At 33.2% G+C, this 15604-nt stretch overlaps 2 protein-coding genes across 2 annotated transcripts in view; one reads left to right on the top strand and one right to left on the bottom strand.

The window, feature by feature from the left end:
• pasilla (RNA-binding protein Nova-1-like protein passilla) overlaps positions 1–15374 on the top strand; it is a 118389-nt gene extending 103015 nt beyond the window's left edge. Inside the window, 4 exon segments of the mRNA XM_074179672.1 lie at positions 1065–1196; positions 3531–3767; positions 9324–9404; positions 9407–15374. Of these exon segments, the coding sequence (XP_074035773.1) occupies positions 1065–1196; positions 3531–3767; positions 9324–9404; positions 9407–9546 (590 nt within the window). The 3' untranslated portion in view covers positions 9547–15374.
• LOC141484625 (THAP domain-containing protein 2-like) lies at positions 5676–8489 on the bottom strand. The gene is made up of 3 exons (XM_074179674.1): positions 8242–8489; positions 7622–7823; positions 5676–7427 (listed from the first exon to the last, which is right to left on the bottom strand). The coding sequence occupies exons 1-3, from the start codon at positions 8310–8312 to the stop codon at positions 7329–7331; spliced, it is 372 nt and encodes a 123-aa protein (XP_074035775.1). The 5' UTR covers positions 8313–8489; the 3' UTR covers positions 5676–7328.
• Positions 15375–15604: the final 230 nt, after the last annotated feature.

Here is a 15604-nt window from a genome sequence, read left to right as displayed (position 1 = left end):
GGTTTTATTTATTTTCATTTCATTTTTCTTTCTAGCCCTTCTATCTCATCAATCAACATTTACTACTCTAACTTGACGAGAAATTAAGTTTTTCATTCATATTAATGTATTTATTCATTGACTGATGGCCTTTTTCTGATAAATTTTCGTGTGAAATCTTTCAATTTTAATTAAGGAAAAATTGAATTGAAATTGAATTGAATATAATGTATTTTATAATCTTTTGAAACCAAATACAAAATAATACTCGGTGTATAAATTTTGTCATAATCATCGATTATATGAAGTGAAAAATGATGACATAATATTGATTGGAATGTGAAACTTGAAATTTATAGTTTCTCAGAATTTCAGGATGATTTGCATTTTTATAATGAGAGTTTACCGTTTCAAATTATGCATAATATAATTTACTATTGACAAATATTGTTATTCAGATTTTCTATCTGAATTTCTAGAGATTCATTACAATTTCGTGAATAATTCATGAATAAGTTCATTCCAAATTTTAGGATGTCATTCTCTCATTAGCAATGACGTTGATAAATATTTTTGTGAAAAATTGACTTTCTACACTGAGAAAAACAGCGAATTTCTTGCACTCACCTTTTTTAACACAATCTTTGTTCTTGTGACGACTGGTTGAATCTTTAAATTATCTACAGCTTGTCAAATCTAGAAAGAGACTCTCTCTCTCTCTCTCTTGCTCTCATAATCATCTAACGAATGTACATCTTGTGGGCGGAACCATAACGGAATTCAGAAAGCTCTTCCTACATTAGGCAAGCTGTACATCACAAACTTTTTTGCTTTTCGAATCATTTCATGGCGATTGAAGAAAATGATTTTCCGGACGCCGGACAGAAATGAAAGAGCAGTTTAAACATATCAAGGGCGGATTTTTATTCAAATTTCGGGAGGGGTCATTTCTAAATTTCGGGGTAGGGATTATTTTTATATGAAAGTTTGAAATGTATCGAATGTTGATGTCGGGGAGGGGGGTAATTACCCCCTATAGATCCGCCCTTGAAACATACTTTAGTAATTGAGCGATTTTGCTTCAGGCATAGGCAGTACCCATCCAGGTGCTCTGCCTGTTTCGAATTATCTCAGCGTGATGGACCAGACGGGCGCGACAAATGCGAGTACAGGTGTTTTCGGGGCCATTGGGCAAGTTAGTTTGGGGGAATGTTTAGGTAAGTGATATTTTATAGCATGAGTCATTGAGGCAGATTCCAATATATCCGTCGAGAATACGTCTCCAAGGCCAATAAACGGTATAGCCTTGACTTGAGGTGGAATATATTTATTGTCTTGGTCTAATTTATGAATAAAGAGTAGAAGGTGAAACGTATATTCTTCTAAGATCGATGTAGGACAGGTACAAGTTGGTCATGTATCTACATTTCAGGTGCTATTATAGTGTGAAAACCAATAGAACTATATAATGATTATTTTATTTCAATAGCTAAATATATGATGAACATCACTTGCAACCTTGATAGTTTAGAACATCAAAGGAAGGCTGGCGATTGGTCTCTTATACGAGAGGTGTTCAAGTGACTTGGCGCATTTGATTCCACCAAGAGCGGTACATATCAGAAATTCGCGATGGACTGTGGCTGCACATCGTTTTGAGGTTCAACTCAATACACCTCGAATTTCACTGTTTAACAACTCTTTCATTTGGAGAACTGCGTTTATGTGGAATAAACTTCTTGAGAACGTTTTTCCAAGTGAGTTTAATCGTCAGCGATTCAAATTCAACGTGAATCGCTACTTTCGCACAGGCACAGCTCTTAGAGCGCCCAGGATTTTCCTGTAGTGCTTGTGTTTTGTCTTAAAAAAACATGGAAATTAGAACTCAAAATAAATGTAGGTAGAAGGCTAACTATGGTACCCTTTCTTTCAGCAAAGTTTACATTTCTCAAATATGATGTTCGCCGAAAAAAAGTACATAGTGTACCAAAAAATCAGTTTTGACTTAACTATGATGTCAGACACTTGAAAGCATACTCGTCAAGCTTGCTTATGTTCAGAACCATTGGCTGAAAAAAGGTTCAGGTACAGGTACGACACATTTTTCAAGTTCTACGATGCTGATGTGAGAACTGTTCAGTTGTATATCATTCAAATTCTCCTCAAACTCAGCATACTTTGTTTCGCAATTTTCTGATGTACCTAATATTTAAACAAGAACAGGCAAAAGATTCATCTTCATTACATACCGCATCGTATATCCCTTTGACCACTTCGAAATCATTATCGAAAATTTCTTGATTCGTTTTAAAATTGTTACTCGCATTCATTTTAATAAAATGGAATTCATGAAAATCAATAGTTCACGATTAAATTTTCACGAAAATTACGAAACAGAAAGAAAGCATTTGTGATGATGAGATTGGAAACCCAGAAACGAAAAGATTACTTTAAGAAAGGTTACTTTAATCATCTGCATTGTAGCCCAATCACAGACTCGATAACTGAAGCTGCCGTCACACTACAACAAGAATAAACATCGCAGTATCAAGGAATAACGTCACAAATACCCTGACCAATGATATCAAGACCTTACATCCCACTGAAGGCGTGTACTGAGTAGTAATACACTGCGAAACATGCGTTTATCTTTTTTTCCTACACAATGTATCTCTTTTCAGCGAACACCACATGTAATGACTTTGTCATGACATACAGCATAGAAGGAAATAGTCCTCCCCTTTCAACTACTGAACAAGACGTCTAAGTCGGAGAAAACTTACGTGAAAAGGTTTAGTTTTCAGTACTTTTTGATAAGAAAGATAATAATGTTGTGTTACTTGTCGCCGAGAGGGCGTACCAACTATTTTTTTCGAAATAAGTCGATTACTCCTTTGACCAGATTCAAAAATGAGCTGACTTTCTTACACGCTTTATATTAGCTTCACCTGTATGTATGTATGTTTATATGTATGTTTGTTTGTAACTCTCAAGCTCGGGATCTGTATTGACAGAATTATCGACATTATTGCTTGATCTATTCGCGGGCAGAAGGCGCTGTACGTAACTTCCTTGATATTTCTTGATCTTTTCGCGGGCAGATGGCGCTGTACGTAACTATCGACCTTATTGCTTGATCTATTCGTGAGCAGATGGCGCTCTGTACGTAACCTCCTTGATAGATTGTTCAAAAGAAAATCAAAATAATAAATGGATTTTAAGAATTATAAGTGTTAGCGAAATTTTGTACTACAGATGAAATATTCAGATATTTAAATATTTTCAGTTACCCGTGATTTAGTATTAGTACAGAAAAAACTTTTCAACGAAACGACAACAAAACCTATTGTTTCAATAGTGACATCCGCTTGCTTTGAAACATTCTGTAAAACGGTTAGTATATTTATAGTTAAATTTCATGGGTACCTACAGAGGCGGAGCTCAGAAAGTCCCAAACTTGACCTGAGCTCAGAGACGTATCTTCGGCGAATGTATTTTATCTGATGTACTTTTTCGGTCGATTGATCAGTGCATACTTTGTCGTTTTCCAGGTGCGAATTCAGCCACCCCCAGGACAAATCTCGAGAGGTACGATTCTGCATTCGATCCGTTCAGGCACCAAATGTCTGCTGCGACGGCCCCCATTTCTTTGAACAACAACAGTTTCGGTTTGGGTACGGGACAACAGATGGCTGTGCTTAGTAAAAGTCCCACTCCCGCAGAATTGGGCAGCAGCAAAGACACCAAAAACGTCGAAATAGCCGAGGTTATAGTCGGTGCAATTTTAGGTGAGAATCTGTTGGTGTTAGAGCCGGACTCCCCATCAAGAAAACATGGATACTTTTTTTGTTTTATTTGTCTATGGATTTCATTCAAATGTTAAGGAAAAATTTTTAAATAACGACACCGCATGTAATTTGAGTACGTTTGAAAAACGACGATAATCGAAGGATAATTTATTAGTCTAGTTATCTTAAGAACACTCATCAAAACTCAAATGTTGAATGAAATCCTTATTTTTGTTTTCAAATCAGAGTATTGTCAAAGAATTTTCCTGAAATCAGCTGATAAATAAGTCTAGCATTGCTTTCATTCTTGGAATTATCAGATCCACAACAAAAATGTAATAATTTATGTGTTGATCGGAAAATTATCGAAATTCTTAATGAAATGGGGGAGATTTGAAATTCTTAGTATTGGATAAAGATGGCAAAGTAAAAAATTACTTCAAAAATACATAACCTAATTAAGTTCATAATGGTCTCAGTCAGAAGATATTAATTACATACCCTGTATATTTTGTCTATTGATGACATTCTATATAATATACTGATAATACTATCCCAGGTTCAAAACTAGAAGTAATCTTTTGACATCATCAACAAACTGCAGCGATATTCCTGCTAGTACATTGTACTATTTCTAGTACTTTCCACTATCTTCTGGTATGTTAGTACTACCATTGAAAGCTCGAGGCAGTTCTAGTACTATTTTCAATTTTTTGCTCTATGACGTTTCCATTCATAGGTCCTTACATATACAGCGTGACTCACGGTCGATGGTAGGTTAGACGTTTCTGGAAAACGCAAAGCATGATTTTTATGAAAATTTCACCTCTCACATTTCCTTACCTGTTCTATCGAGCTAAAATATTTTCAGCATTGCGGCGTTGCCACTTCCATCAAAAAGTCCTAGCAACTTTTTTTTTTTTAATGGAATACCCCGTATATTAATACATTTTGGAATCGCTCTGGTATTTTAATACTTTTTCGTTAATAATGTCCTATACCTATCTCTATCTGTTTTTGAGATAAAAAATAAATTGTACTAAATATGGTCCAAAACATAGCCTTAATTGAAATTAGTACTCTCAATTCATGAAAAGTTGATATTTTGATGATAGTTTGAACAAACTCGAAAAATTCAAATAACACCAAGAAATCGACTCCATATCATACAGGGCGTGCTAAAATTACTATTATTTCCATTGTGCATAGAAGTAGTCAAAAGTTCATTTTTTCAAATGAAACCCCCCTGTATATTACTCGATAAATTGAAAGATGGTGAATAATGCTTCAAGATGATATATCATGTCCCTATACCTAAATCGTCAAGTTTTCTTAATAAAGCCGTTTTTGTGGAAAAATAGTTATTCACGTTTTACCTACAAGTGTTGAAAGTGGCATTTTATTTTGTGCTTGGGGATTATTGCAAAACGAGCGTCAGCAAGTGGAGCAAACTCATGAGCAAAATAAAATCAAAATAAATTCCAAAAATGTATTAATATACGGGTGTTCCATTTAAAAAAAATAAAGTTGCTAGGACTTTTTGATGGGAGTGGCAATGCCGCAATGATGAAAATATTTTAGATCGATAGAACAGGTAAGGAAATGTGAGAGGTGAAATTTTCAGAAAAATCATGCTTTGCGTTTTCCAGAAACGTCTAACCTACCATCGACCGTGAGCCACGCTAGATATTGAAGAAGAGCAACACCGAAAACGGGAAATTATAACAATATAAGAAGAAGAATCGATTGTGACGCTACACCTTAGACAAGGAAAGATATATGGACTCGTAACAACCAACAGCATGCTGAGGCAAATCTGCACCAAACGCTAAACGCCAGTGGCGTATCTATGAGAAGGGTTCAAGACATATTCCTTCCATAATCTATATATCAAAGCAGTATGGACTGAATTATTTTATCGCCTCATCATATGGAGTCTTGAGTAAAAGTAATAAATAAATAAAAGACTTCCGGTGTATTGTTATAGGTATTTCACCTATAAACGATGAGATTGGAACCTTTGGTGTAAAAGTTGAAACTACTTCTAGATATTAATTACCCTAACACCAAAACTGATATATTTGCACTTGACGCGCGTTGCGCTAACTAGCATCTTCAGAAGAAAATTAATACTGTTAGCGAAACGTGCGTCAAGTGAAAACATCAGTTTTGGTGTTAGGGTCTAGAAAAAGTGTTTGTATTTCACTTGACACATTAATTGAATTTTAAGACTTATATTTATTGCACTTTCAGATTAATTCACACTTAATACCAATTATTATGAATAACCTGAGGTATATTGAAGTTTCAACTTTGAATATTTCTATAAAAAAAATTGTAACTTCATAAAGCATTATAAATTAATTCAAAATATTAACAATCAAACTCGTAATAAGTAAACATATTTATTATATTGTTATATACATACATACATCCAAAATTGTACAATATAGCCCTACTGCCCTTTAAATAAAATCATTTTAGTGAAATAGTTTCGAATAGCATCTTTTGCTTCACTCTGCTTTTTCATTATGAAGTGTATCCTTATATTCAAATATTTTTCAATAATTTATTTTATTAAAAAGTAGACATGATTGACTTCATTGTCTAAGATGTGGTTATTCAGACATTGAAACATATCAACCGAAAGACATTGTCTCAATATAGTATTGGTTAATTTTTCAACATTATTTCCTTTTGGCAAATCTTCGTGGTTGTGTCTTATAAGTTTTTCACTAATCTGGCAAATTTTAACATCAGATGAGGGATATATTAATCCGCCTTCAGTTTTTTTGGGAAATGAGGGAATTAAGAAAATTCGCTTTGTTACCTATTAAGCCAGTAACACATGATTCACATTTCATTTTCATCGACAAATGTTTAGTAACAAAACCAGCTATATAGGTTACAATTTCTTCTGAGCAATGAGATAAAACATTGGTGTTCATGATATAACTATGTTCAGAAAAAATTGTTTCTAGTGATTGAGCTTCTTTTTCGGTTTCTAATAAATTGTCTTCCGTTATAATTGGTATCGAACTATTTATTTGCTCCTCAGGAGTTTTATTGGTTGTACTTGAAACCGATAGAATAGAAATTTGTTCTAAAGGTAGACAATTACCTATGCCCCCACTTCTCACTTCCGTTCTTATAAGGAGACGTTTATATGCAGCCATAAATTGACGGGTGGTTGGATTATTGTTCAAACCCCCTCTAGAACGAATTGAAGAAAAAAAGAGTTCTATATGGTCTTGACTCATTTTATAGAGAGGAAAATAAATCAAAAGTTCTTTATGCCATACTATGTCATCAAACAGATCCACTGCACTTTTGAGATCTAAAATAAAGCCAGTTTTTCTAGGTGAATTTATTATTTTTTCATTATTGGGAAATTTCAAAGCACAAATATATTCATTGAATTTCGCAACAAAAGCCAAAACTTCAACGATTTTGCTTGGGCACAAAGCTTTTTTATAGCAAGGTGCTTGCACAGTTCTCGAGTTTAAAATATCAAAAGCGGTGTTGATATATTTAATAAAACGTACTGTGCCTTCACAATCTTCAAAATCTTTTAATTTTGCGGGGTGTATCTCTTTGCAGTTGAGCACTTGTTGATGGATAAGGTTCTGGTGTTTGGGGTCTAATTCGTTTCCTGTCTTTCTGGAAAATAAAAATTTGTTTAGTACACAACTCTCTTTATGGTAAGGTACTCTTAAATACTTTCAATCTGCTGAACAAAAAATGCATATTCTTTAATCTCTATTTAGCTGAAAGACATTGTCGACTGGCCTCTAAATAGAGAGTATCAATAAGGTTTGAAATATTAAGGTTATCAAATTGTTTTTGCAGTATACCTGTATTGACTGAAGACTTGTAGGTCGTTCTGGGAAAATAGTGGGTACAGCTTCATTCAACAATTTCGTTTTTTCCTCAGTTCTATAAAAATAACAGGTTTCAAAATGTTTTGAGCAAATACGATCGTTTTTTGATGGGGACCAGTTTGAAATCTTCATATTAGCTACCCAAATGGCCCGTCTATCTTCATTTCTAGGAAATCTGAAAAATGAAATAGTATTTAATAATAATCTATAAAATTTTCTTGTAATATGAGTAATGTATTGCACAGATCATTTTCAATGAAATAGAAAAGAAATATTTAATTTGTCTAGGGTCCACAATGTAGTCATTCATTTTTTTCAATCAAAAATGTATTTTCAAGATATTCCAAATTTTCACTCGATCTGACCCTGCTATAAATGCACGCCTATGCAAAAAAATGGAACTTTCAAGGTGAATCTGAAGTCTATCATAAAATTATGAATGAAAATTCACAAAGTAAGCACTGAAATCTTCTTCAACCGTAGATTATCCACCACTGAGTTACATACTTGAAAATCTAGACATTTGCATACATAGTTTTCACATAATATCCATGTTTGGCCTACTGTTCCTAAATGTACTGATGTTTTCTCACCTGTGAAATGATATACCGGTTTCCTTTTTCTCGCTATTACTACTACAATAGTAAGATGAGCACTTCACCATGTTTATACAGTACTCACCCACAAAATAGTTCAAAATACACTCAATAATTGCACAAAATCGAACAAGCACCAAGATCAATGTTTAGCACCAACAATATGGCGGCCACTCGGAAATCGGTCACAAACTCGATTCGTACGCAGAGGTTGGCGTTATGTATCCCCTCTTTTACCTAATCTAAGCGCTACACCATAAGTAATAATAATCATAAATGACTTGATTTTTGATGTTTTGTTTTCATTGTTTGTGGAAATTTGAATGTTTGGATCAAAATCATAGTTAATTGTTTTTTATTTTTAAATAGAGATGGAGAAATAGGTATTTTGTCAAATTTAGCGTTCAGGCGACTCTTCTTGAATTAGCAAATACATTTTTTGTGATATCTTAACAGCATTTCAAAAGCTTGCCCGTCCCAACCTGCAAATATTGTTACTATAGGTAAAACTTATAAAAGCTCGAATGAGAATGTAAATAATGATTTTATAGAATATAGTTATAATCAGAGTACGGATAAGGTAGATTTTAAGAGTGAGAAAACTCACAACAGTGACAAGGAAAATTATGACTTTGGAGAAATTAGTAACGGTGACGTCATTGCGTTACAGACGTCGCGAAACCTATAACTCAAAAAACGTAGTAATCTAGTACTTCACATCTGAATCTGACACGAAAAAGTTAATTTCTAGTACAATGAATTTTAAGCCAGGAACATTGCTGGTTCAGTGACTATAAGTGGAGTGGTGGGGGTTTTGCTGAGTGCTGCATTTTCTAATAATACATCACATACAATACCTCAAAACTGAAAAACATGATCGCCGATTGAAGTCACAAGCCTTTTTATATAGGGTGTGCAGGCGTATGTTTTTGTCGCTAGTAGTTTTTAGGAACTTACGAAAAAAAATGTCCTCATGGACTTACCCAAAGGGAAGCTCTGTTACATTTGGGCAGTGATTGACTGAAAAACCTGCAAAAACCTTCATACAGACGATTTGATAAATTTTCGTTGTCTTTCAGGTCCAGGTGGGCGTTCACTTGTTGAAATCCAGCAGATAAGCGGTGCCAACATCCAAATATCAAAAAAGGGTATTTTCGCTCCGGCACCCGTAACCGCATCGTAACCATCACGGGCAACCCACAAGCCATCACGACTGCACATTACCTAATCGAGCAACGCATCAGCGAGGAAGAGATGAAAAGAGCCCGGAACAACGGCCTTGGCACTCTGGCGATGCAGTGATTGACCACGACGAAAAAATCGCGAACCTAACCTCAAAAAATCAAGTACATGTTGGATTGGATTCTATAATTCTTACCCAGAGGGGTTGTATTTATGGCGCAATCCTAAAAGTGGGATGAAATTTTATCAGTAACCTTCGTGGGGATGTGTTTTTCTAAATTGCTTAGAGAATGTAGGCATTTTTGTGACTTGCTGTGCATTCAGTGTCTTTATGTTAAAGCTGTAAAGGATCGGAATCTTCATTGCTACGTTTCTAATCAGTGAAAACATTCATTTTATTGCGGATACAATGTCGTGTATATTTGAGGTTGCATACTTTTATTATTGTTGTTGTTACATAATACTGGTGGAAACGGTAGGATCGAGAAGATTCCTTTTATCTGTGTTGTTTATTTTTGTTGAGAACTGTACCCTGTACAGTATAATATTGTTTTTTATAGTCATTTGTCTTGTGATTGTGAAATACAAATTATTGTTTTTTAAATCATAGTTTTGGGTGTTTTAGGTATAAGGGTAAATTTTATTGATTTTTTTTTGTTATTGGCTAAGAAGGACCAATCCGAGTGAATTGTATTTCGAAGGCTAACAAAAGAGATTTATTTTTGTTGGATTTTATCGAAAACTTATAAACGTATGTTTTCGGACGAGTTGTTACGGAGCGATCTGATTTTTAAGGTTAGATTTAGGAATTCTAAATCGAAATTGTGATGAAACCAATCATTGTCACTTCCGGTGTCTGTACCGATCATATATTACTCATTGTTCATTTCGCCTAGGAATTTTATATAGGTCAATTCATTTTTATCACTCGAGCTGTTGATTTTAACATTCAGTCATATTACTAATCGTAGCCTATTTAAGAGCAATTTTATTCTTGTATATTTAGTGAGTATTTTTAGTCGCAGCAATCTGGAGAGGTGTATATTTTTTGGTGATTATTTTTTCAGTATGTTTACGTGATACAGCAGAAAAACCACCATGGAAAATTTTACAAAATGAAGCCGAAAATAAAGACTCGGTATTGAAGAAAGTCCATGTCAATTATTACGGTTGTAATAGAATTCAAATTGAATGGACAAGAGAAGTAGTTGTATATTCATTTCCTTATACAAAGTGATCCGATTAAAAAAAAAATACTGGAATATCAAGTAGGGCAGTTTTTTTGACGAAAAGTAGAGAATAATAAAGGGCTACAACTAGTTCATGCCTAAATATGCATGTGATCAAAGTGGTCCCACGTTGGGCGCCATATTTTACGTTGAGTACTGTTTACATTTGTCTTTCCTGAGACATCACATGAAAAAATTGAAATATTCAGTTGATTGTGAATCACAATGAAATCTAAGAGAAGATAAATGAATCAACTCTTGGAAAATACTAGGACCAAATACAGTGAAAATGTGCTGATGTTCAAATTAGTAGAAAATATACAATATATAGGTTTGATGAAAGTATTCTCACATAGGTAATAAATGATAGTTTTTTAAAATTCTGATATACAGTTGAGATCACTATCACTTGGTTTGAGTTTGGTTGAGTTTATTCAGATTTTTTTCTTCTCATAAGTTGGTCGGAAGTTATCGGTCAGAATTCATGCAAGACTGATTGGTGGTTTCAGATTATTTGACAAAATAAAACAGTCAACACCATCACAAAATCACTGTGTTTCACATATAACTTTATCTGCGGGAGATTTCGCAGGACTCGACATTATATTAGTGTTATCACCCGTTGAATTCAAATATCAATATTTCCAGATCTTTGTCTTGAAATAAATAATTTATTATTCTTGTTCGGTCGGTAGCCGGGCGGTTCGACGTGGGTACTTTGTTCACTCAGTCAATCGACTCGCACATCGGCCGATTGATAGCTGGTTAACGGAAAAAACATTTAAAACATATATTTTTTTAATAATTCCTTCAATTTGTATATTTCAGTACTTTCGAATTTATTATGATTGTTGTATTTAGGAAAAAAGAATCCTGTTGTAAAAATGACTGGTTTCAAAAAAATCTAGACATTCCTCTACTCATTAAATTTGACAATTTCATGGTGGTTTTCTCTTTCTCAGGTTGATTTCAAAGATTGCTGAATTTACGTTAGATTTTTAACACAACTAGATAATTTGTGATTGGTAATTATCTGAGAAGGTAAATATATCGACTTGATTCAGGTGAGAATTGGAGTGGACCAACCCAAATTTAGCTGGAAGGATTACATATAGATGCCTTTCGGAGTGACCAGTGCCCCTGCAGCACTGATTTATTCATAGGCGATAAATTTACCTTCTCGTTTGTTGAATTTTCCGAATTGTGTACCTGCGACAAACCTCAAGATATATGTATATTTGAAGATTTATATTTGGCAGGCCAAATATTGAGAGAAATGATAAAGAAAGAGTCTATAAGTATGTTACCAATCATGAAGCTTTATTTTAGGGGACAACAAATGGGCATGACATAATGTATATAGTCATAGCAGATTAGTCATCTATTTCACTTCTAACACTGTTACATCCTTCTCATTCTAGATCTTTATTATATATAATATGAAATATGCAGAGGTAAATGTGACTCAAATCATATATTGTTGTTATAGCATGTTGTTAATATTGTTAATGTTTGGACACATTTCACCGAAAACGTTTTAACTGAGCTGTGAAGCGATCGATTCTCAGAAACTGATGTGCACTATTTTTCTTCCGAATGTTTTGTCCCTCGAAAATTCAGAAGCAACGATCTGCAAGTTTACAGAAGTATCAGCGGGTTGTTAGTAGACGGAAATAATTTGAAGATTGCCTGTTCCCGTAATTTAAGTAACCACGCTCAGAAACGCTCATAAAAGTTTTGACTTCCCGTAAATTTCCGGATTCATTACTTCTTGGTGGTTTTTGTTGAAGTGTCGATTGTTGATAACGGCAAGTTGAAAAATTTAGGTGATGTATACACAATTCATAGTTTAATTGTCTAAATGTTTGTGATCGCCATATATTCATGAGAAATCTATATTGAAATATTACTTGTAATCACTAACGTATTTTATGGAAACAAGTCCTAAGAGAAAGTTATGATATTTAATGTTGAATATATTTCTATATTTAGGAATTATGCTTTACACATCAAAAAGGATCTGACTGCTTTTTCTGGGGTAGTTGAAATCGCGATGTCGATGAAAAGCAGATAGATCCCTCCACATTTCATGAATTGAAAAATACTGTTGCTGTGATAATCACATCTGTTAAGTCGTCCTGTCACATTTGATCCATGAATTACTTACGTTGGATAAGGGTTTGGTTTTACCAAGAAAATTTCTCCTTGTAGATTTATTCGAGAAAAGTACATTCGTTGTGATATACGTGTTTGAAATGAGCCCATTTCATTGAATTGTTTGTTGATGAAGATGATACTGAATCAGGTACGAAATAGCGGATAATAATAAACATAAAGGAAGTGCCCCACGTTGGGCGCCATAATGCGATGAGAAACCACATCGAAATCTCAAAAAAGCCGTAGGATATATTCGTCATATGATGGATTTCATTTTTCAATCTATGATGTTCTCTAATTATTGAATACACTCTTTTTCGTTGATTTAATAACGGGTATTTCCCATTATTTCAACTTGAAATTATAAGATGAAGTTTATGATTTTGTTAAAGTTTGTAGCTTTGCCATGGATAAACATCAATTAAATTGAATAAACATAATGTTAACTGGTAATTCAAAATAAAATGAACTGCTGAAGTTATTTGAAATGTGTCATTAGGCAAAATTTGAAGACTGAGACTTATATGAATTTAATCATTATATACTAGGTATTTCTATTCAAAAAATTGATTTTCATTGTTTCGAAAATTGTAAATTGGTAAATGGAAATCAGTTATGAGGGTTAATCTTTGATAATTAATTCGAAACATTTATCATGTTGAATATCGTAAGTTGAAATTTTTTCGCAATTGTGAATAGTTTGACATTGTTGAAAATTATCGTAGAGATGAGTATTGATTTCAAGCTGAATTCAATGATAATAAATAAATGGGTATTACTTCCCAAATAAATATTTGTCAACTAATAAATAAATCCCTTAGTTTGTCTTCTTGATTCAGTGTCATAACTCATTCATTTTTATACAAAATTTTTGTTGCTTTCCAAACCATACATATGGTGAAGAAACTTGAAAAAAAAATTGAAACACTTTTGACAATATGTTGTGTGTATAGAAATATCCACAACCAAAATTCTGAGGTATGATTCAATTTTTTATTCTAATTTGAAGATTGAACTTATATAGTATTTTTCAACCCAAACTGCATGAAATAAGAACATAATGATGAGAAAAATACTTCAATACAGCGTATTTCATCATTCACTTTTCCCCGTGAAATGTAAGGATTGGAAAGCGATAAAGATATTGATATTGATCCCGTTTGAATATTTTTTGTTGCAAATATTTCATTCAGTTACGATATTATGTTGTTTCCATCTCCATCAAACACTTTTAATTTGATTTCAAGAGAACATGGATATCACTTGTACAAAGAAGAAGAGTCGATGTTAAATAATTTTAAACTAATATAAAAGGCCTATATCTATACATTTTTGCCTGGTAATATATTTGATTGTTGAATGTTGGGCCAAACAAAGGCCATCTTTGTGGTTGTATCTGAGCGAAAAGAGATTTGATGATTCATCTATTGAATATTCAGATGAACGATCTCATATATAGGTTTGGACAAACATTTTGGGAATATCATATTCTAGTACAAGCAAGAAAATTTAAGCTTTGAGAAATTCCTACCACTTCTTGAGAAGAGTTGTTTTTTCGTGAAATATCAAAATTGTTGTTTCAAATAATATGGACTGTATTTTTTTGAACACTTTCTTTTTGATTAACTTTTGTTTTTCATCAGTTTTACTAGGAAATTAAGATACTGAAAGATGATTCCTCCACTAATTTTGCATGAAAGATGCTGCTTTGTTCTTTTTAATTTTTTGTAAAAGGAGAATAATTTTTTCAAATATGATTTTCACAATTAAAGGTTTATGAAACATGTTATCTACAAATGTGTCGTAAGTAGTTCCCTCAACTAGAAACTACTTAAATAACTGTTTGTCGTGGAATGTCACTCCATGTAGAAAAATTGCAAAACGGAAACTTTGAACTTTGATATTAACATATCTATGGTAAAAAAAAATCCAATGTTTGTCCAGTTCTATATATTAGAATCGAATATGAAAGTTACCAGTTTTTGCACATTTCGATTCACCTTCAGTTGATTTATTTTTCTTACTGGACTATTCAAATTCAATCCCTACCACATTAACTTGGACAACTCTCGAGAATCGAGAGTTTCGTTTTTTTCAATTTCCATGTGTTTTCTCATATAACAAAACGTTAGAAATTACAAAACAGGAAAATCATTGTTTTTAATGCCACCTGAGAATGTTTTCAATTTTAGTTGATGTATTAATAAACTTTCCCAAAAAACGTTTCTCGAAAGTATCCAGTGGTAGTTTGATTTGAATCTTTCAGAATTTTAAAGTTTTAAATAGTTTCGCTTTTGGAACTATGTGGTGTATTTGTGTCAATTTATTTTTCGTAAGTGGTTTATTTCAGACTTGCACACGTTTTAACATACCATATTTAGCAGAATGGAGTTCTGGAGTTTTTTCGATTAGTAGCGATTAAGTCTGAGAAAATTTTGAAACCTTTGCGGGGTAGTTATTTTTCTATTATTTAATCATCTTTATTTGAGAGTTGAAGGAGTAGACAGTTCGGTATATAATTGTTATAAACACATTAAATTTCAATAAATTCATAGTGCCATTTTACGTATTTATTCATGCTACCTCATTTTCATCACCCATTTCCATTTTCCATGCTCTTCAGTGGTTTTGAATGAAGATACCAAATGGTTGTACATACTTATGTTTACCACATTGGTAATATTCAGTGCTTTCCTTTCTGCTGTCATTTTGTTTTTTGGTATCTATGCATTTGAACTCACTAATCGCGTCACTCCACACAATAGGAAAAAATATTTGAATCTGAATTTAGT

Source organism: Leptinotarsa decemlineata, unplaced genomic scaffold (assembly GCF_025532065.1).
Source record: "Leptinotarsa decemlineata unplaced genomic scaffold, Ldec_3_MD MMD2_tig00026282_RagTag_RagTag, whole genome shotgun sequence".
Lineage (NCBI taxonomy): Eukaryota > Metazoa > Arthropoda > Insecta > Coleoptera > Chrysomelidae > Leptinotarsa > Leptinotarsa decemlineata.
The sequence above is the reverse complement of the archived record's forward strand: the minus strand, read 5'-3'. Positions and strand labels throughout refer to the sequence as shown.

Excerpts from the sequence above, each read along its gene's own strand:
- LOC141484625 (XM_074179674.1), bottom strand. The coding sequence starts at position 8,312 with ATGGTGAAGTGCTCATCTTACTATTGTAGTAGTAATAGCGAGAAAAAG. Across the intron at positions 7,824-8,241 it reads ACCGGTATATCATTTCACAG|ATTTCCTAGAAATGAAGATA; the intron begins GTGAGAAAACAT and ends TTCATTTTTCAG. Across the intron at positions 7,428-7,621 it reads CAAGTCTTCAGTCAATACAG|AAAGACAGGAAACGAATTAG; the intron begins GTATACTGCAAA and ends TTTATTTTCCAG.